Here is a 23,621-nt window from a genome sequence, read left to right as displayed (position 1 = left end):
CATTGTTATTGGCAATTGTATTTCATTACAGTCCTATTAAATCGGTCTATACATGTTGCTAAGGTTTGATTTTTGCATCATCTCTGATTTTGTCCTTGATGCATTTGTTATGGTTTTGTGGAATAATTTGATCCTTGAAAAATATGTGGTTTATTGCTTTATTTTTTGTTTATACACATTGAGCCCTAATTTTCTGTATACATATTAGAAGTTGAAACCATTCACTTGATCATAACTGTGAGTCCTTTTTATTTGTCCAATTGTTCTATTCATCTCAGCTTCCTTTTCTTCTAGGTTGGGAGTAAGGCAGCCGTTCTGGGGTTTGTTGGAGCACCATGGACAATTGCAACATATATTGTTGAAGGGGGTACAACCCGCACGTATACAGCAATAAAAAGATTGTGTTATACTGCTCCACATGTCTTGAGGGCTCTTCTCTCTCATCTGACACAGGCAATCGCTGAGTACATTGTTTTCCAAGTAAAGTCTGGTGCTCAATGTGTTCAAATATTTGATTCCTGGGCCGGGCAGTTAACACCTAATATGTGGGAAACTTGGTCAAAACCTTATATCAAAGAGGTGAATCCTTGTATTTATTTCTTGATTCTCAACCAGAAGACTCATTTCCTTTTGTATGCTTTTGTTAGTCCTAAGTCCTAACCATGCTCTCAATCTTTTACAGTAGCTTCCTATGTAATGTCGTAGTGCTGTTTTTGACAGTCTGATGAGTTTTGTTCTTGTAAATTTGCAGTCTTAACCACTGGTTTGCATGCATGACAAATTCACCTGTAGAGACCCAGACATTAGCTTATAAATGATTGGTTTAGGTTTGATAAAGTCCGTGTTCTGAGATTCTGAATTGTTCAGATGAGATTTTCTGCTGCCATTATTTCACATAAATACTATAATAATACACTTTTTATCCATGACAAAATTTGCCAGATCTCCCACTGATTTCAAATGCTTTAAATCAACTGTACCTACAATTCTATATCGAATTGCTTTTTTTCACTTAAGTTGGATGTATGGAGCTGCATATTGAGTAGCATTTTTGTGGCAAGCTAGGTTGTCACTTTTCTTTTATCCTCTGCATGCTTCATGTGGTTTTGCACGAGTTTGAGATATTTGTGAAGCAGAAGAAAAAACATTACGTGTATACTAGTCTTTGTCTTCTGTGCCTTCTCATTTTTTCCATGCGGTGTGGTTGTGGAATAAGACATGGACATTTTTCTGCTTTTTTTGTTAACCACATTTGGTTCCCCGTGTTAAAGTTTAGAACTCTTCTTTATGCACATACATACATACATACAGTCACACACACAGTGTAACAAATGTTGGTGATATTTTGAAAAAAATTGCGAGAAATTACCTGGATTTTTTCCAGTAAATATCAGCTGAAATTATTTTTTGTTTTTTAAATTTTAAGTTATATTTTTTTCCTTTGTAAAAAATAGTTTGTTAATTTTTTAATTCACTTTTTTTCATTTTTAGTGAAAGAACCGGAAGATTTTATAAAAAATTACAAAATCTCATGAGATTTTGGCTGTCGATATTTAACAAAAAAAAGGGTTTGTCACTATGTGCTTACACACACACACACAAGTTTTCTGCCTCCTTATTGCCATCTTTTAGTGGGACCTGATGTTCTGCACCATCAAATTTATAAACCCGTTCAAACTTTCTTCTGCTCTTTTTGTTTTAATAACTGCAAATTGGTATGTTTTTGGTTGATTTCCAGTAGTTTATTACATATGAATTACGTTGGTGCATGTATGCAGCATGGATCGTTAAATAAAAATCTAATCTAGTTCAGAAAATGGAAAAATGAATGGCAGGAAGTTTTTAAGTGTTAAAGAAATAAACGATGCATTTGTGCATGGCAGAGTCAACTTGTATGAATTTCATACATCTTGACTAGGGTCTGCTGCTTCATACCTTTTCAACTTCTCTTGTTACCTTGGCTAAAGCACATGTTGCTGCACTGCAGATAGTGAGTTCAGTAAGAAAAAGTTGCCCAAGAATACCATTGGTCCTCTACATCAATGGTAATGGTGGACTTCTTGAGCGCATGAAAGAGACTGGAGTTGATGTTATTGGTCTTGACTGGACTGTGGACATGGCGGATGGAAGGAGACGGTTGGGTAATGAAATTAGTGTTCAAGGAAATGTTGACCCCGCTTTTCTCTTTTCTACTCTTCCAGCCATTACTGAAGAAATTCAAAGGTCAGTAGTCAGCAGCTATTTTTGAGTACTGCTTTTTCCCATTAGATCTGCTTTATTGGGAACCAGATGGTTTAAGCCTCAGTGAATGGTCATCAGATTCTGGTAAATGAATTTGGTATTGGAAAACTGGAGCCTGCTATTCATCCTTTTATGCATTGCCAAATAAAACCACAGGCCATTTTTGAACTTGTCTTTGTATCCAAGTCAAATTAGAAAGTGACAAGGCAAAAGATGCTTAACATGTTAGCAAATGAGAATATATGCATTGAAACCTGGAGAAACCTTTTTGCTTCACCGAAAACAACTGAGGATATTATTTAATTGTCTTTAGCAGGAACTACAAGTATAAATATTAAGATATTTTGCCATTTTGGGAAACTGTTTTTTCATGATTATTTGGAGGAAAGCACATATATTTTTCATTTGCTTCCAGTTTTTCTTTCTTTTTTCCTCTAGGATTTACCTACTGAAGAGTGTGCCAGAAAAAATATGTAAAAACCTATATTTGTGAGTTACTGTAGCATTGTTCACGATGAAAGACCAACAAATGGTTCTGACCTATGTCACATGGGTGCGGGTGCGGGTGCGGGGATTCGGCACATCCAAAAAACCCAGGTGCAGGGGTGTGGCAGGGGCAAAAATGTAATATATATATATATATATATATATATATATATATATATATATATATATATATATATATATATATATATATATATATATATATATATACGGCGTGGGTCGGGGTCCAGTTATCGACCCAGCCTGCTGCGTTCTGCTGACTGTCATGATTCAATCATGTCTGAAATTCCCTGGTCTTCACGAAAAAAAATATTAGCAAAGGTTTGATGTGGTTTGTTGGAGAGAGTCTTTACGAGGTCTACGACTCCACTGCCACGCCACTGCCTAGGGTTCTTCAAATTTCATTTGATATACAGTTGCACACAGATGACAGCTAAAAGAAATTTATTGGATTTGACATGTGGAAAAGAGAGGTCTACACAAGGCTACGACATCTCGTCAGGAGAAAAGTGAATACTAATAGCCACCAAGGCTACCACCATCATTATCATTTATTATGGAGAGAGAAAATCCTTGACGAAGAAGGATCTGGATCGTTGAAGCCTTGAAGGATAAAGACTTCAAAAGGCTCTTGAATTTTGGTTTTAATTTTTGAGGAAGATGGATCATCATTTCCAAGTTAACAGTATGTTTTCCAACGCTGCGAATTAATTGTTTGGAGGCAGGAATAGCATGGGAATCTGGGATGCCAACAAAGCTCGTGAGATGTTGTGGACACAAGTGCCCCTTTATAAAACAAGAGCAGCATCAAGCAACTGTCAGGAGATTTTTTTTTTTAAATTCCGCAACCCATTTCGTAGGGCAATTTTTTTTTACGAAAAAAAAAAATCCAAAAAATGGACCGAAATGACCCTGGGTGCAGTCAACGCACCCAAGATCGGTTTGACCGCACCTGCACCCGAACCCGCGTCGAGTCGCGTCGACGCGGGTGCGGCACCCTGCTAGCCGAATCCCTGTGACATAGGTTATGACTTTTCAAGGTGCCGACATTACTTTTAGCATATCCTATCCTAAATTATATAAAAGCAAAAGCATGGGTAGTGTCGGCCAATCGATTTTCTCTCTGTAACTCTTCTCAAACGACACCTTCATTTTTGTTTCTGGACTGAAATTTTAAATTTCTGTAAACATTTCAAAATCTTTTCAACAAATGGTTGTGCTAAAAGTAACCCATTTCGTAGGGCAAATTTTTTTTTTTACAAAAAAAAATCCAAAAAATGGACCGAAATGACCCTGGGTGCGGTCAACGCACCCAAGATCGGTTTGACCGCACCCGGTGCCGCACCCGAACCCGCGTCGAGTCGCGTCGACGGGGGTGCGGCACCCTACTAGCCAAATCCCTGTGACATAGGTTATGACTTTTCAAGGTGCCGACATTACTTTTAGCATATCCTATCCTAAATTATATAAAAGCAAAAGCAGGGGTAGTGTCGGCCAATCGATTTTCTCTCTGTAACTCTTCTCAAACGACACCTTCATTTTTGTTTCTGGACTGAAATTTTAAATTTCTGTAAACATTTCAAAATCTTTTCAACAAATGGTTGTGCTGCTTACATGGCAAATATGTGAATTTCATGCACAATGAGTTGTTGAGTCCAATTAGGGGGCATTTGCCCGGTGCGTTGACCGAGTCTGACACTTGGTTGACCGTGTCTGTCCCGTGTCCGAAGCCGCACCCGTGTCGGTTACGGGCGACACAGGTGCGTCGACCTTTTAGCCGAGTCCGTGTGACTTAGATTTTAAGCATAAAAAAATTGGATTTAGCATGCATTCACTTAATAAATTGAAAAAATAGGGATTAAAATATACTCAATAAATTGAAAAAATAGGGATTAAAATACAAAATTCTTAAAATCTAAAGCATACTTGACAAAATCAGATTTGGCATCATTCACTCAATAAATTGCAAAATTAGAGATTAAAATACAAAATCCCTAAAATCTAAAGCATACCTAAAAAAAAAAATCAAATTTAGCATCATTCACTTAATAAATTACAAAAATAGGGATTAAAATACAAAATCCCTAAGATCTAAAAACATACTAAACAAAAATGGATGCATTCACTCAATAAATTGCAAAAATAGGGATTAAAATACAAAACCCCTAAAATCTAAAGCATAATTAAAAAAAAATAGAATTTAGCATCATTCACTCAATAAATTGCAAAAATAGGGATTAAAATACAAAACCCCTAAAATCTAAGCATACCCTTAAAATCTAAGTATACTTAAAAATAAAATCGGATTTAGCAAACCCTAACCCTAAAATCAGATTAGGGTTTGCTCCAACTTCGACTGAAATAGGGTGAGAGAAAGAGAGTATTGCCGGATGGTGTTCGTCACCGGAGAAGAGAGGAGGGGGATGAGAGAGTCGGAGTATACCCCACTCAACTCTTTTTTTTTCTGTTTTTTTGTCTGAGCGTCCCATCCATGGTGTCCCGTGGGAAGGGGTGGAACACCTCGAGACAGCGTTTTGCTGTCTGCAGGATGCCCTCCAACACCATTTGCGTGGGCACACTGGCAGCGCGTGGGCCCCACACAGTGGGTGTCTCGTGGACAGCCCTGTCCTCAGGATCAACCCCCATCCCCCCCTAGGCACTGTTTTAAACTTAAAATTAAAAAGTCTCTCTCTCTCTCTCTAATTTATTGATTGTTTACTTATTTGCTTATTTATGAGTACCAAAAAAAATTCATGCCCAACTTCTGGGCAGGCAATCCGGACATTCTAGTGATATCTAATTACAGAAAGGAAGTCTTTGCATGTAATTTATGGTAAGACATTCTTGTTACTGTTTAACTGAAACTTTCATTTTGATATATGTTTCCATTCAAAGAAATGATCTCAAATGTAAACATTGAAAGCTGTTTTGTCCTAAAACATAAAATGATGTATTAACTTAATGGTATTTCACAAATATAGTTTTTTACAGATTTTTTCTGGCACACTCTTTAGTAGGTAAATCCTAGAAAAAAAATGAAAAAAAAGGAAAATGAGAAGCTAATGCAAAAATATATATGCTTTCCTTCAAATATTCATGAAAAAATAGTTGCTCAAAATGGCAAAATATCTGAATTTTTATACTTGTAGTTCCTGCTATAGACAATTAAATAATATCCTCATTTTTTTTTGGTGGAACAAAAAGGTTTCTCCAGGTTTCATTCTATTCTCATTTGCTAACATGTTAATCATCTTTTACCTTGTCTCTTTCTAATTTGACTTGGGTATTCATCATCAATGCATATATTCTCATAGGCCCTTGCTTAGCTGAAGCTTGGCGACTCCCTGGGGGCAAGGGGTGCCCCACGGGTTTACACTGTCGGGACAGCAACTTTACGCAGGCTTAGCCAGCACGACTAGGTCTCTGATTCTGAGGGTGGTTTCCCCATCCTTCATGGAGAAAAACTTCATGATATATTCATTAGATGAGGCATGCATAATCTACAAGAACATCATACTGAATGATAACATTTTTAAAATTAGTTCCAGCAATGTGTAAAAGGAAAAAGGGAGGGTCTGTCATGTTTCACAATCATCTGTATGTCTTGACAACATTATGTCATATTAGGTGCATGTGCTTTTCAGTGAACAAGATGTTCTGCTTTGCCATACTTTTCTAACACCCCACTTGAACCTATATGCCATTTTTTCCTTTTGCTCGTATTTTTCTTCCTTGCCTTCATAGAAGCTAGCAGTTTACTTTTCTTTTTCTCCCTTTTAATCTTCTTCTGTCCTTGCTTTCATTTTTTTTATTCTTTCTGTTCAATGCTTAGTGGTGCATGCAACACCTACATTCCTTGTGCACATTGTTATCATGGTTGAGCATGTGATAGATACACATGTTGGGCAAGTTATGGTGTTCATACATGTACCACCTTCCTGTGAAGTGTTTCATTCATTTAAAACCAAACTTGTATGTGCAATCACATTCTTACAATATAGATGATGGCAGACAAAACTATTCAGCTTGTTTTGTAACTGTAAATCCATTATGGCTAACAGATATCCCAGTGAGCTTCTGGATTATTTTGGTTTGGCATGTGGCTTTGATCCTGTCATTCTTGATGGCCTGCTAATTCTCTATTTTTTATTACTGTTTTTCACTTCTGCTGATGGTATGAGTTCATTACAGGGTTGTGAGATGTGCTGGTCCTCGTGGGCATATACTTAATCTTGGACATGGTGTGCTTGTTGGGACACCAGAAGAGGCAGTGGCACATTTCTTTGATGTGGTGAAAGGCCTGAAATACTATGATCTCCGTGAAAATAGCGGCGTGGAAGAGTTTGAGCCAGTTGCTTAAGGCTGGAATTTCATGCGTGAATTGCTTCATCTGGTATGATCAAGATTGATGGATCTATGTTCGGTTTTCAGAATCTTCATTTCCCAGGGGAGCATATTTGCTGAGAAATCTGTGCCTGATTCGAAATATGTACTTTGTGCTAGCTCCTGTGGATGTTTTAGGGCATTATGGCTTTGAAGGAGCTCAAATCCTCCTTCAGCCTCAATGATGGAAGTTCTGTTGTACTGTGTTCTTGTATCTCTGTCTACTCTGCTCGTGGAAATGCTGCAAGAGAGAGAGAGAGAGAGAGAGAGAGAGAGAGAGAGAGAGAGAGAGAGAGAGAGAGCATTCATGGTCAAACTACAAGGGAACAAGGCTCTTAATCCTTGTTACAAATTCCTGACTTCCAATGTTGGAACTCATCATAGATTGAGGTGTGGTGGGTCCTTTCTCATCAATTTAAGAGGCAGTTTTTCCATTAAACTTGTCCACAAGGACACTTGCATTATTTTTGGGTTGTCCACAAAACATCATCTTAAATTGCATTTCTTAAACTGTAAGATGGTTTAGGAAGTCATTTAACCAAGTTTCTTATCTTTGCTTTAGGAGGATTTTTATGATTGATGCTCTCCCTAATCGATGAAGCTGATAAACATTCTCTGAAATTGCCCATGCAATTGGGGTTTGATGATATCCTTTTAGTTTTGCTTTCTTGAATTGTAATATGTTGACCTAGAATGACGCCCTAACTCAAGTTTCTATCAGGCCACAGGAACGTACAAAAATCAGGGTATAATGTGGGTAACGGAAAAGGTTGTCAAAAGGTAGCTAGTGGGACTTCATTTTAAAAACAAGTACCTGGTCAAGAAATTATTTTTCTTCCCATCCTTTTTGTGCTTCTAATGGGGCATCCCTACCCAAGCGGAGCTACTTTCCCTTAAAGGGATGACTAGGAGGGGAAGTACTTTCTGATGGATGGTGTGCAACACATTTTTACAGGAAAGATGTTTCTTTTTTTTTTGCATTTGTTACGTGAGACCTGTCACATATTTCCATTGGAGATGTTTGTTCACTGTTCTTAGGAAAGAGGGCATGAAACAAGCGCCCCCCTAAGAGCTTGGACCATGTTGTATAAGATTGATGGATCACATTCGCTTGTTTCTTCAGCTAATCAAGCTGAGACTGGGCATGGTTAAATAGTTCTTCAATGTGCCCACAGGACTTGACAACGCATATTCATGGGCCTGGATGCTTGATCTTATCCTGATAAATCCCAGATAAATCAAGAGCGGAATCCATAATGAGAATTGCGAGCAATACCGCATGCTCCATGTTCACCAAAGCGAAGTATTTCTTTATGCTCCTCTGCAAGCATGATCAAAGATATAGGTCTTTTTACTTCTAGTCTGATACCAATCATAAAATTCTCATGTTGCAAACTTCATAAGCACCCCTTCACACACACCACAGGCATCTAGTGTGTTTTTCCATCAGCAACAACTTATTAAGCCAGCAATTTTGAAACCAAATCTAAACCAAAAATAGTCTTTATTTTACCACTTGACTTAATGTGCCTCATGACCACATGAGAGTGCACAACATGCTACTCAATCATTAGCAACATCACCATGAATCATTCTGATCTGCTACCAGTTGTCACAGATTAATTCTTTGTGAGCATGTGCTATGCCAGGCATACCCAACCTGACCAACTTAGTAGCCCTAGGCCCTGCACATTACCCATGTGTGACTGCCAAAATGATAATTAACATTGCACATGATCCCATATGTAGCTGCCTAGATGAATGTTTATCCCTACACACCACCTCATGTGCAACGACCTAGCCCAAGCCACGACTTCACTCACCACCTTATGCATCATGCCACAGTATTCTTCATAAATGTGCGACAGTAGTTATCGTTCAAGTTTTGAGAAGGGGGCGACACTCGCACCCCTCCAAACCAACAACGAATGAAATTGCAATGTCACACCACCAAAGCAACAATGCAATCTCCTGAAAGTGTCACCTAGGAGACCTTCAGACACGTCAGGACTTGGAAAGGTTGTTAATGGCCACCAACCTTGTGGCCAGTTGATAACTATATGTCATAATGAGCAACGCTACCCAAATTACTCATCGACCCCTAGTCACTCACTTATCTGGTCTATGCCACCATGCACGATTGGGATCGTGTAATGCAATCCCTGAGAGAATTAGCTCTAGCTTGCACGCACTCCTGTGTGTATCAAACACTATGTGTGGGATACTCTTATCCCAAGTTGAGAAGTACTTATCCACATCTTCAAAGGCATCATCTAGTCAATAGATACAATATAATGCAAAACAATGTCACACATTGTCGTATCAATGTCGATATCGTTGCCCATAGCATGTCATGCTACAACTGCATGTCACCGATGGCAACACATACCACCTGCTACTACTACGCCCGATATATTTTTCACTTAATGGTGTTTCACACTACCCTTGTCACATTCCAACCCTCTCAACACTGGACACTGCATACACATCTCCTACCAAATACGCCCATTGTCTGCCTAAATGTCGAGTACCTGTTATCACACTCATGACTGGTTCTACCAATGATGCTGCCTCGCAACACCCAGCACACAACATATGTCTGCACCCAAACTATGCATACACATTGGTGCAAAACACCGAGTGCCCTCTTTCACCTGTGTGCTCAACAGTGCCTACAGCTTGTGACACTCCCGTTAGCTCCAGGTAATTTTTGTTTATTCACGGCATCAAAATATGTTTACCATTCTTGCGACACTAATTTTCTTCCGCTAGTTTATATATGTTTATTAGGAAATAACTCATTCTCAAGGGAAGAAAGAAAAAACTCTTGCTGGTGACAAAGAGTGTTAAAACTTGGTTGGTGCAGGTGGACTTTACCTGTACAGATGGGATCTCAGAGAAATATGAATTAGCAAGGGAGTGCATTGGCACCAACTACTACGGAACCAAATGGCTGACCAAGGCCTTACTGCCTCTCCTTCGACCTTCTCCTCACAAGCCCAGAATAGTCAACGTCTCTTCTAGCTTGGGATTGCTAAGTGTAAGTCTCTACAACCCATACTCTAGTATTTCTTCTAGATGTTCAAAGTATGAAACCCGATCACGTTGGCCCTAGTTGGTATGTCCAATTGACATTTGGTTCATGTATCACATATGGTTGGAATCCTGGAAGTCCTATTATAGACATGTTTTTGGAACAAATAAAAAACATGACAACTTGACCATGTAACGTCCTTGGTCTAGTATCAAGATAATATAAAAAAAAATCTTGGAAATTTATATTTATATATGTTTTATCTTTATTGCTTAACATGCTTTTTTCCTTATTTATATTTATATTCATGTTTTATTGCTTATTTGCTTAACACGTATTTTTTTATATTTTTCATCTTTTTTAAATTTTTTATCGAGAAAACAATAATATCCTAAGAGTTTTCCTCACCAAGATATAGCCAATACCAATATTTATGACTATATATGGGATTCACAACTTGTCATCTTTGAGAGATTTTATGCAGTTGACGTATTCTTATTTGTAGCTCGCAACATCTACACATCTAGTTTTCAACTTAAGAGTTTAGATTGCTCCATCAACGTACAATTATGCTCATACCATCCATTCCATGCTATCTAAGATCGGCAAGGCACACCATCAATGACCAATTAACCTTTATGATCTTAATTCTTTTCACTAATGACATGCTAAACAAATAAGCCCACTTGATGCATGAAGGGTCCCAACACTAAAATGCTTGTTTTCAGTTTGTAAGAGATGAATATTTGAAGAAGCAATTGTCAGAGATGTCGAGCTTGACAGAGCAAAAGATCGATGGGGTGTTAGACCTGTTCTTGGAGGATCTGAAGTCTAGGAAGGACCTAAAGAAGTGGCCCCTCAAGTTTCCTTCTTACTGCATTTCCAAGGCTGCCTTGAACGCGTACACGAGGTTGTTGGCGAGTGAATTGGAGGGTAAAGCATGCGTGAACAGTGTGCATCCTGGGTATGTGAAGACTGACATGGTGTTTGGCTCTGGTGATATATCTGCCACTCAAGGAGCTGAGAATGTGGTGCGTGTTGCTCTCTTCCCTACCGGTGGTCCTTCGGGACACAACTTCCTCGAAGGTGAGGACTATCCATTTGATGGCCAGCAAGTGACGATCACCAAATTTCTATCCGCTTGAATCCCTATGTTAGTAATGAATGCAAAACAATATGCTTTTCTCTCATCTGATCTCAACAGACTGTTATGTAAACCGTGGTGGAACATATTGCTCCTAAGTACACCAGACTAGTGGTTTTCTTTCTGCAATAAGATATGTAATAACAAATAAAGATGGGTGCTTCTGAGTTCTTCTCATACTTTTATCTTTTCTGTTTAGTATTTTGTCTCCTCCATAGAAAGTAGACAGACCCACAGAGCCAAACGATGCCCATCTGAAAAGCCACTGTCTGTTAATCAACATGAGTTAAATGAGACCTTATTATAGGCTTCAAACAAAGGGTGTTAAAGTTTGGCTTTTGATTATGGCAAGCTAGCTCATGCTCATGGCAAGTTTGAGCTAACTCATTTTTAAAAAGGGGTGCATTTTTTTCTAAAACTGAAACATAATAGAATTTGGACCTTAAAGCAGCTGGCTCATTTACAAGATAAATACATTGTTTCAAGTTTGTAAGGTTGAACTTGAAATTTATTGCTTGTAAGCCAAATTCAACCATTTACCTGCACTACACTTTGTGATATAACATACATAACCATTTATTAGCCAAGCTAGCTAAATACTAGTTTGTGTTTTGGTTTATAAGTTCATTTCTTGAGTTTGAACAAGTGCTTTACAATGTTAAAATCGGTTCAGAATAGATTTTTTTTTTATATTTACTCTAAGAAACCACCCTCAGGATCAGAGACCCAGATGTGTTGGCCTTGCCTGTCGTACTTCTGATTGTTGTCCTGGCAGCGTAAAATTTCATGGGCATACCCTTGTCTCTATGGAATCTCCATGCATTGGCTTGCGAAAGGGTGACACTCATGGGATTTGACCCTAGGCCATCTGCCTCGCGGCCTAGGTCCCATCCCACAACACCAAACCCCTTCGTGGCAGGTGAATAGGTTTCTTAGAAAAACAATCAAATAGATCTCAAATTAGTGCTTTTTATCATGTTAATTAAAAATAAAAAATGTTAAAAGACTAACCCTCTTAAAATATAAAAAAGAAATGAATGGATCTTGAATAGGCTCCTTTTGAATCAACCGATTTTCACAACATTGACTCTATGTGAGCTGAGCCATGAGCTACTCATCCATTTTTTCAGCCTCAGTGTTTTCCTACACTGGCGATCTTTATTTGACAACTTTTGATAAAAAACATGGGTGTATTTTTAAGAATTCTACATACCTAAAATTTTTAAAAAAATGACAACCGACAGATATGTGAGACCGTCAAATGTCTACCTGACTTTGACCCGAATAGAACAAGACCTACTCCAGAACAGGTCCCATTCGCCGTTAGTCTATATATCTGATTGGATCCAGATCCTAACGAAGTCCAATGCACTTAGAAACAGAAAAGAATCCATGATTACACAAGCCATCTGAAGATGTATGTCTTCCAATTACCAAATAAAAAATTAAAAAATTATTATTTTTCTTTAAACTAGGCCCAACGGCCCGGCCCAACCCAACCCCATTTGCAGGGAAAGACATGAGGCAGTTGGGGAGCAGAGAGAGGGGGGCACCGAGTGTGGGGCCCTTGGCACGATGACCGGGGCAACACAAACGCGAGCAGACTAACTATGATGCCCCCGACTCAGACGGCCCGTTCAGCCCTGCTTGCTCACTCAAGTCTTTGTTTGCTCGGCCACACGCGAGTCTCCAAAGTCCAACCTTCCCTCCCGTGAACACTCATTACCGGAAAATACTTCCGCTTCAAAGTACTACCTGTCCGTGGTCAAGGACGGTGGTGGTCTCCTCGAGATTTCAAAAGCCACCATTGTGGCATCATTCTCAAGGGCATCTTTGTCAATCTTCGGGCATGATTTTGTGCATGTGGGACAACCTCGTCTCTGTTTTGGTCCGTTAACAGTTAAACTCATCCATCTTTGTTGCACAGTATCAAGCTCCTTCTTCTTTCACACTTTATCCACAACCCAGGAATAGTCATGGGTATAGTGCCAACGGGGCCTCCTCTTGTCTGGCAGGACCAGTTAGTGCATGTCACCTTGTATTGAGACGTTGTAAGTTCGAACCTCAAATGGTATGGTTGTATAACCGGTAGAGGTCTGCGTAACCCCAACTTTCTCTGTGAAAAAAAAAAATAATAATAATCGAGGGTATAAGTATGAGATATACCGATGACAAAATCCGAAATAGTCAGCCAAACAGGAGTGGTTCTAATCTAAAAAATCTCTGTTGCTGCTATTGCTTTTCGTTTCGAGGAAGAACGAAATCCATGGCACTGTTTGATGCTCTAATGGAGGAGATTTGGACATGGAGAAGGAAGCTTACGTTGATAGTGTTGGCAGTATTGCTTTCTTCTACTACGCTCTCCCTGCTGAAAGTAAGGCCATAAGCTTCTGCTTTTTCTTTCTTGTCTTTCGAGTTTTGTTCTTTGTTTAAAATAGTAAAATTATGTTGTAAAACGGGTAAGTGTAACCGCAAATGGGTAGGATTTGTATCTAATTGTGATATCATGGGTGTGGGATTAGTTAGGATTTGCCTGAGTTTGCATCAAGTTGTATTGTATATATCTTTCCAAGTGAATGAAGAACATGCATTTTCTCCTCCATTGTTTATTATAACGAGATGTACATCCCTGTTGCCAAGCTTTGTTACGGGTCATTGTTTGTTGACTCTGGCTGCCATTTATAATTGGCATGGTTTTCAACTCGATGTCAACAATGCCTTCTTGTACACCGATTTGAGTGAGGATGTCTATATGCAACTTCTATCAGGGTTTTCTTCAAAGGGGGGAGAATACGGTTTGTCGCTTAAACAAGTCAATCTATATGAAGCAACCGTCTCATAATTGGTTCTCAAAATTTTCTAATGCTATCAAAGACATTGGGCATAGTCAATCTAAGGCTGATTATTTATTTTTTCCAAGATCAATGGTACACCTATGTCCTTATTTACGCCGATAACATCATCATAGCAAGAAACAATATCATGTTGATTATGGCCTGAATGAATTCTTATTGAACTAGCACTTACCTTGCCAAATAAAGAAGTACCTTTTAAACTCTTATTTAAAATTTCATATGAGATGGGAGATATGAACCATGAGATTTCTTAATAGATAATGACTCTACTTTAAGAATTATATATAAATGGTGTGCTCTTTTTTGAAAAGATGAAGATGTACTTCTTGGCTTGAAGGACAGAGAAAAGTGAGGATATCTCTCATATGGTGTTTTCACCAGGAGTTGTAAGAGAGGAAAATGTTGGTTTTTTCTCTTGGGTGGTTCTTCGATATTTGAAGTTTCACTCAAATTTTGAGAGAAATTAAAAAGTGTAATGTTTTTTTCTTGATGAGTGAGGGAAAGTTTTGGGTTGCATGCATCAATCCTCTTAGTGGGTCAAACGATTGGTGTAGTTGTTCTAGTTTGTGGGTTTATTTATTCTCTCTTGTATTAGCGATTAATTATATTAATAAAGGCTCTTGGTACTCTCCCCGTGGATATACACAGTTTTACCAAACCACGTAATTTTTTTTTATCTTCTAGTTATTTGCTTTTTTTATTTATTACGATTGTTTGTGTTCTTTAGTTACATCAATATTAGACCCGACCTAGTGCGATCTTGGGCACAAGTCCCAAAATCACATGTGGTATCAAAGTTATTGGTTGCAGAAAAGATCATATATGGCCTAAAGAGTGATGAATATTAAATTTAAAGTGGAGAAATTTGAAAGCAAAAAATACTTTGATTTATGGCTAAGAAGGGTTGAAGACCCATTAATTCAAAAGGGTGATTACAAGGTAAGAGAAACAAATGAAACTTTATTGTAGGTGAAGCAGAAAGTTTAGAAGAGAGAAAAAATTGATGATTCTTCATCAAGATCTTCTCAGGTTCAATCACGGGATAGTACACTGCAAAAAGTGGTTCAATTTTAGAGAAAGATTATTGAGGCTCCTAAACAATGTGCACGAGATGATGATGTGATAGCATACACTTTGTCAGTTAAATACGTAGGCTTGTGCATGAAAAATATAGCTTCTGCAAGTGAAAAAAGTAAAGTAGTGACAATTGCAAAGTTCAGGGTTGGATTGAACCTAGTCCCCATTATAAGCTAAATTGTTTGGGCCCAAGGAGAGGTATTTCAAGAGAGTTGGTTGGAGAGCATTAGCCAAGGTGAATAATATTGATTATGGCTTGAATGAAACCCTATTAGACTTGGACTCACTTAATAATTAAAGTTTACACGAAAAGTGGGATTTCAAAGAAACCCTTATGCCAAATTACAAAAGGTCCTTAGGAGCGGAACATTAGAAAAAGAATGAGATCTTGATATCATCACGTCATCGTGCCATCGCTTACCGTACCGACCTAATCATCACTTGTACCCCATAAAACAGGTCAGACTTATAAAAATTTGGTTGGTGCATAGATATCAAAATTCAAAACAAGACTAACATATGCATTGTTCCTTTCATGATGTGCAATTTAGAATAAGTGAGCATGATAATCATGTTTCGATAATTACTTGTCCTGAGGGTACGTATAGAAAAATATCGAAACAACAAAAACTGTCTGGAGGTTTATTATTTTATGTATTTTGATACCCCAGACAACTATCTAAGTTCCTAACTAACATGACGACCAATGACTGAGAGAGAATTCTCCAGAAGCCACTTGTTCAAGGGGATGCATCCGAACTTCTACAGAAATAATTGGGATCTACACCCTAGAATAACTTTTGGTTGCTCAGTCCCCTAACTACAATGACCAGGGACACTAAGTCATTGCTACTCGAGGAACATAGTTGTTAACAACTTGTCTATTAGAGTTTTAGTACCATCTCATCCTCTCTTATGACCGAACAAAAAAGATGAATGTGTATATTAGGTTCTATTTTAACTGATGACCCATTCTCCATTCTCTAGTCTTTTAAATCAAATTAAACATCTTGCATGTGAAGGCGGTCATCACTATTTATGTTATTTTCTTTTAATCATCATGCATTTTCACGCTACGAGGTTACCCTAAACCTCCCATCCAATCATCGTAGTACTAACAAACCATACACGTCTAATAGTACCCCTACGATGAGGGGGATATTGGTTTCTTATTAATATTTATTTAAAAATTTTAAAGTTTTATATTTTAGACCGAAGAGTATCCGAGTCAATTCAGATACCAAAAAAAAGGACCAGACATATGTACCACCTAAGGCTACGTAGTCGATGCCTTTTTGTTATGCTGATTTGAGGAGAAAAACTCGATTGCGAATACGCAAACTCCAAATGCTTGTTTTTCTTTTTGGGATAGTGAATAATACGAGCTTGAAATCTCGCATTTGAAATCTCTTTAAAAATAAAGACTTGGAGAGGATGCATAAATATGTGTCTTTAAAAACATAAAGGCATAATATAAAGTAGGTAGAAGTATGCAAAATTGCATACTTTGTAAAGTTATATATATGCATATATGATACATATATATTAAAGCATAAGCTTATGCACATTTCAACGCGGCGGCAAAGTAAATGACTTAAATCAAGACTCAAAACACATATCGAGCTAAACAAATTGCGTAAGCGATGTACGAAACCGTATATCGACTAAATAAATTATGTAAGCAATGCATAATATACGAAACCATACCTTGGCTAAATAAACTGTGTAAGATATGCGCAATGTACGAAACTGCACATTGGCTAAATAAATTGCATAAGCGATGCACGATATACAAAATCGTATATCGGCTAAATAAATTGCGTAAGCAGTAGCCTCTGCACATTATAGAGTAACAACAAAGTAAATGACATCATTTAAATAGACAAGAATATGTAAAACTATGTCCTTGAGTTAAATATATATATATATATACATATATATATATTAGAAGTATTCCATCATTTATAATCATATATAACTTTTTCTTACCTCGGAGATGGTCTGACTCACTGACGATTTCGAGCATAGGTTCATAAAGGCTTGTGCCTTGGTAAATGTGTATCATCTATTGTGCCAATGTGTTGTGCTAAAAGATATTTTGTCATGCTGTTGAAAGAACAATGCAACAAACTTAATTTTAACAGAATAAGTGACATTTGTGTTGCAGGGGTCAAACCCGGACCTAGGGTCGACCGGACTGAGCTGACCTCGGTTCCTGGGAAAAAGAGGAGGAAGAGTAGGCTTGGTAATAGGGGAAGGGAAGCAACAATCTATCATCTTTCCACTGCCAGGAGCGAGAAAATGCACAATTGAGCCGGGGCTCAGTTTTTACCAACTAAGCTGTCTCGGTCTGAAAGCATGGACCAAGTTGAGCGAGGTATGACAGTGGTCCGCTCTTCGTCTAGCGAAGGAAACGCCGGAGGAGAAGGAAGTCGGGGTAGTAAGGTGGCTCGCCTGACTCTCTCGTTTGGTAAGAAACATCGTCGAGGAAGAGAAACAGAAGGGAGGTGGCCTGCTGGATCACCTCTCCCATCTAACAGAGAGCAAAAAAGAAGATTGGTGGGAAGGCAGCCTGCTGACCTGCCTCTCCCGTCCGATCAGAGAGTATGCGAAGAAGAAGCGGGAAGAGCAGAGAGGGATGGAGCTGTCCTCTCTCTCTGTCTAGCAGAGTGCAGAGAAGAAAGGTGGGGCTGCCGCTCACCTCCTGTTTGTCGACATCCGGCGATGGATCGACATCAGCCTCCTCTCTGCCGAAAACAGAGAGAGAGGGAGAGAAAGAGAGGTCTATGAGAGAGTGAACTTATTGGTGAGGTACAGGGAGACAAGGAAGAAACCAGCGTCAAGTGTGCCTATGTGAGAGAGAGAACGTGAGGGCTCCAACGAGGTGCAAGGAGGGGTGTCAGGTTCATGCACCGACATAAATCAGGCGAGGGAGGAGTCAGAAGGGGGTTCGGGTTGCCAACGCAACTCAGGCGAGAGTCGAGGGCTTTGGGTGTTTTAAAAAAGACCCCCCCTCCCCCCACTTAAATAGAACATGCGGGGGGGGGGGGGGGGGGGGGACCAGGATTAGGGTTGGATTTGCTCGAAACCAACTTGGATCCAAAACATTTTTTTTAAAGCACGGGTATTACAACTTAAACCAAGGTTTTCCCTCAATAAATATCAAAACAAGTGTCAAAAGGATATAATGCTCATTTTTATTTTTATAAATGCATACGAGGCTGATAAGGATACTCGGCAACTCACGTAAGGTCAAAAGTAGGGCTGTCGACGGGTGAGGTTTGGGTCAAATATATGACCAAATCCAAATCTCTTAAATTACTTGGATTTGATAGAGTAAACAACATTTGATTAAAGTTGGATTTGGGGTTAGTAGAAAGTGAGGAGAGAGAGGAGAGAGAAAGAGAGAGAGGGGGGCTACCACATGTTAGCTCTCCATGAGGCTGGGGTCCCCTCCTTAAGAAAATACCACCTTGCCCCTCCCCTTTTCTAATCTCAAGTTTCTCCATGGACAAAAAGCTTGCTTTGACATCATTTTCTAAATTTTTCTCGTAGTTGCCCCTTTGGGCTCTGGGTTCTATCCAAACCCACTACACATCTATCCCGCATCTCGTTAAACAACTTTTTTGAAGTCTCTGGCGATCCAAAACCAGTTTGGAGCGATACTTCGGAGCATGCACTGCTTCACCTTCATGTTTATACCAGATTTCTCTAATCTAGATCACTCCCATTTCCAAACTTATGCAAATCTTACGTAATTAATCTCAAATATTCATATTAAAATTTATGGGTATTACAGCTTGCCCCATATTGGCATGCTTCTCTATGTTGGGGATTTCATTGAGATTTGAACTCAAGCCATCCGTTGTGTAAGTTACAAAAAATGGCCCACACAATTTACTACTAGAAAGAGTTGAGCCTGTATCTAAGGGTGTCAACGGGTTGGGTTTACCTGGACCTGACCCGTACAAAACCCTATAGGGACCCCGGTATGGTGATAAATAAGAAGACCAGATTAAGACCTGGGTTCAGACCCGATGGTCCGATTAATACATGGACCTGGGTATAGTATTTGAAATTTTATACCAGACCCAGGTCCGACCCGAGTTTCAATTAAGACCCATAATTTGTCAATGTAAAAATGATAAAAAATATTGTTTTATCGGCTATGGCCCGGATCTAGTTCATGTAGTTCTTATTGGGTCCGAGCATGGTTTCACTTATGGTGGTCTGATTAAACATGGGTTCAGACCTGATACCATACCCAAAAATTGGGACCAGGTTTGGTTATTGCTGGGTCTGAACCAAACTCGACCAATTTACACCCCTACCCATATCTAATGTGATCAACTTCTTATTTATGAGAGGCTCAGACACATTCCTACACACAATCCTTTGTGTTACTTCTGCAGCAAGTGCAATCTTCCCAACATCAAGCTCACTGATAATAACATGGTTTTTCCTTGTTATACTTGACAAGATATGATCATGACCTATGACAGGATCAAGTCTTCCATGCTTTGCCAACTCTGTTAAGTCATTCCCATACTTTTCTATTGCTTCATAATTTCATTCAGAATTTTAATCTGAGAGAAATGCAAACATTAGGTACTCCACTGACAAGAAATCATCACCCAAGTTTCTGGCAAAAGGCAACATGTTAGTCCTCTCCAAGTATATAATTATATCAAACATATATTCATTTTTTTCATGAATAGATGGAGAAGCATCTGGAGGTACCATGCCAGCAATATCAATGTCTTGGTGATACATATGCTCTGGTTGGACCCAAGTTGCAGCTACTGCAACAACATTAGCAGCAGTAGGGTCGACAACACCTCCTGAGATATCACACCCAGAAACATGAAAGGCATCTATCATAATGTCGTTGTCACTATTGTCATGATCCCACCTTTTGTTCATTTTAGAATTTTTGATATCATAGACATCATTGTTTTGAAACATGAACAAGTGATTGGATGGACATTGAGGCCCATTTCTTATCAGAAACCCCTTGTTGTGCTCAAATGTGTCAAACTTAGTAATTTATAATATCCAAATCCAAAAGTGAAGGGAAGAGGTGTCTTAGATTTCCAAAGAGACACCTTGCTTGATGAAAGGATGCAACTTTATGTCTCTTTGAAATTTACTAAAAGGTATTAGGTTTCTTTTGAAAAGGTGCAACCTTTTGAAGGGACATGGTACATTTCTTTTTGGGCTCTATATAAAGCCCTCATCCTTCTTGTGTTGGACATGCAATCTCATCTCATTTGCTCAATAAAATATTATTTTTTTTAGTGCATTTGTGTGTAAGTGTGAAAAAAACTTTTAAGTTTCTTTTCTTCTCAACTTTATTTTTTGTGGCCATAGCTATATTTCGTTGCATCAATTAGGGTATTCAAAACCCAATAAGTGGTATTAGAGCCAGATTGAAGGAGACCACACTTACATCAAAATCATGGCAAGAAATTTGAACATCTCTATCGCCAATCTCTCTCAACTCCAAGTACTCGTGTTTGATGGTGAAGGTTATGATTTTTGGAGTCTTAAAATGAAGCCGCTATTCGCCTCACAAGAGCTTTAAGAGATTGTCCATGGCGGTTACGAAGAACCAACTGATGATGCAATTCTTGCATCATAGATTGCTCCAAAAAAATGAATTTAAGGATAACAAGAAGAAGAATGCAAAAACATTTCTATATATCAAACTTGGGGTAAGCAATGCTATCTTTCCTCGAATCAAGAATACAACTTCGTCCAAAAAAGCCTGGGATATTTTAAAAAATGAATTCCAAGGCTAGGAGAAGATTATTTTCATCAAGCTTCTAGCATTGTGGAGAGATTTTGATACATTGTCTATGAAAGACAATGAATCCATTAAAAAGTTTTTTACCAGAGTTATTGGGATTATCAATCAAATAAGGAGCTATGGTGATAAAATTAAGGAGAAAAAAATAGTTGATTTTTTTTTAAGAAGTTTGCTGCCGAAGTACGATTATGTCGTAACAACCATAAAAGAGTCAAAAGATCTATCAACTCTATCATTGCAAGATTTGATGGGATCCCTCGAGGCACATGAGAAGCGGATTGCAAGGACTGAATCTCAAGTGATTGAGCATGCACTCCAAACAAAGCTCAATATATATGAAGAAAAAGAGGGCTTCAAAAGAAGACCTTAATTTTCAAAATGAAGAAATCAAAAGTTCTTCAAAGGTTGCAGCAAAAGAAAAAATTATTCTAGTCAACCAAGGTAGTTTAAGCAATCAAAAAAATACTGTCATGTCTGAAAAAAATCTGGGCTTGAGTTTAGAGAATGTTGATTCAAATGTATAAGATGTTGAATACCAAATCACTCTCAAAAGGACTGTTGGTTTCAAGAAAAGCATGAAGCCAATTTCTTAAAAAATAAAGATGAGAATGCTCAAATTGTATTCTCTTGCATGGATGTTGAGCAAGAACCATGTGATATATGGTATATAGATAGTGGTTGTAGCAACCACATGACTGGAAATAAAAAGTGTTTCATCAAACATGATGAAACTATCACCTCCAAAGTAAGAATGAAAGATGAAAAATCTCAAAATGTTGAAAGCAAAGGAGTTATAGCATTCAAAACTAAATCAGGTCAGATCAAACTCATTCATGATATTTTTTATGTACCTGGTTTAGCAAATAACTTGTTAAGTGTTGGTCAATTGATGAAAAAGGGGTACTTAGTAAACTTCAATAATAACCAATATACTATTATTGACAAAAATAGTCAGCAAACAATAGCCAAAGTGAAGATGGCTATAAATAAGGTCTTTCCTTTGACTATGAGTTCATGTGAAGGACAAGTATTAAAGGTTGAAAGTTTAGATGTATCAAATCTTTGGCATTTAAGATTTGGACATTTAAATTATCAAAGTTTGAAATTGTTGAAGCAAAAAAATATAGTGATTGGGCTTTCTTATTTCGAGGGAGAAAATAAAATATGCGAAGGTTGTATATATGACAAATTCCATAGACTTTCTTTCTCAAATTCATCTTGGAAGGCGAAGCATCCTCTTGAATTGGTTTTTGCAGACATTTGTGGACCGATGCAGATATAATCTCACAATGGAAGAAAGTATTTTTTACTCTTCGTTGACGATTTCAGTAGATTGATGTGGATACAATTTCTCCAACAAAAGTCATAAGCATTATCCATTTTCAAAGAATTTAAAGCCTATGTAGAAAAGGAGAGCGGGTTCAAATTGAAAAGATTAAGGACTTACCGCGAAGGAGAATTTACATCCAATGAGTTTTGGAGCTATTGCAAAATCCAAGGCATCAAAAGGAAATTAAGTGCAACAAAAACACTACAACAAAATGGTGTCGTAGAGCGACGAAACCACACTATTGTTGAAATGGCAAGGAGCATGTTAAAAGAAAAGAATCTTCCAAATAGTTTTTGGGCCGAAGCCGTGAACACATCAGTGTATATTTTGAATAGAGCTCCCACTAAGTCTATTAATAACAAAACTCTGTATGAGTCATGGTACAAGCATAAACCAAAAGTAACTCATTTTAAAGTTTTTTGTTATGTTTCTTATAGCAAAATTCTTTCTCAAACTAGAGAAAAAATTGATGAGATGGGAGAAAAGTTCATATTTGTTGGTTATAGTGATACTTCAAAAGCCTATCGCCTTGTTAACCCAAATACAAAGGAGTTGGTTATCTCAAGAGATGTATTTTTTTATGAAAAAAGTGAATGGGACTGGAGAACACACCCAATAGAAGCACTTTAAAGAAAAACAAATGTAACTATATCAAACACTTCTACAGGCAAAGAACATATGGACTCAATGGACTCAAGTGATTCATAATCAGATACTCCTTATAGTAAGGTGAGATCTCTTGCAAATATATATGCTTGTCACATAGCATTGTTTTCATTTGAGCCTCAAAATTATGAAGATGATATTTGGAAAACTACCATGAATGAAGAGATTTTTGCAATTGAGAAAAATCATACATGGAAATTGATAGATATGCCAAAAAGAAAAGATATAGTTGGTCTAAAATGGATTTTTAAAACCAAATTCAATGAAGATGGCTCAATTCAAAAGCACAAAGCTCGACTTGTAGCAAAAAGCTATTCCGAAAAATTTGGAGTAGACTTTAATGAAACTTTTGCTCCAGTTGTGAGAATGGAGACAATTCGAGTTGTGCTAGCTATCTCTGCTGAGTTGAAAGTTTCGGTATATCAGTTAGATGTAAATTCTGCCTTTTTTAATGGATAACTCAAAGAAGAGGTCTATGTTGAGCAACCTTTTGGCTTTAAGAAGGAAGGACATGAAGAAAACAGTTATAGGTTAAAGAAAGCTTTATATGGATTAAAGCAAGCATCGCAAACTTGGAA

The 23,621-nt window shown here is 38.0% G+C and overlaps 1 protein-coding gene and 1 pseudogene across 2 annotated transcripts in view; both read left to right on the top strand.

The window, feature by feature from the left end:
* The window catches only part of HEME1 (Uroporphyrinogen decarboxylase), a 39,302-nt gene extending 31,735 nt beyond the window's left edge, over window positions 1–7,567 (top strand). For both annotated transcript variants that reach the window (XM_089989270.1, XM_089989269.1), the window contains exons 4-6: window positions 295–579; window positions 1,988–2,223; window positions 6,937–7,567. In XM_089989270.1, the coding sequence (XP_089845396.1) occupies window positions 295–579; window positions 1,988–2,223; window positions 6,937–7,105 (690 nt within the window). In that variant the 3' untranslated portion in view covers window positions 7,106–7,567. The remainder of the gene's footprint in view (window positions 1–294; window positions 580–1,987; window positions 2,224–6,936) is intronic.
* Window positions 7,568–10,929: 3,362 nt separating this feature from the next.
* Window positions 10,930–11,307, top strand: LOC149814337 (short-chain dehydrogenase/reductase 1 pseudogene; annotated as a pseudogene).
* The last annotated feature ends 12,314 nt before the right edge of the window (window positions 11,308–23,621 follow it).

Source organism: Nuphar pumila, chromosome 15 (genome assembly GCF_984573655.1).
Source record: "Nuphar pumila chromosome 15, dmNupPumi1.hap1.1, whole genome shotgun sequence".
Taxonomy (NCBI): Eukaryota; Viridiplantae; Streptophyta; class Magnoliopsida; order Nymphaeales; family Nymphaeaceae; genus Nuphar; species Nuphar pumila.
The sequence above is the reverse complement of the archived record's forward strand: the minus strand, read 5'-3'. Positions and strand labels throughout refer to the sequence as shown.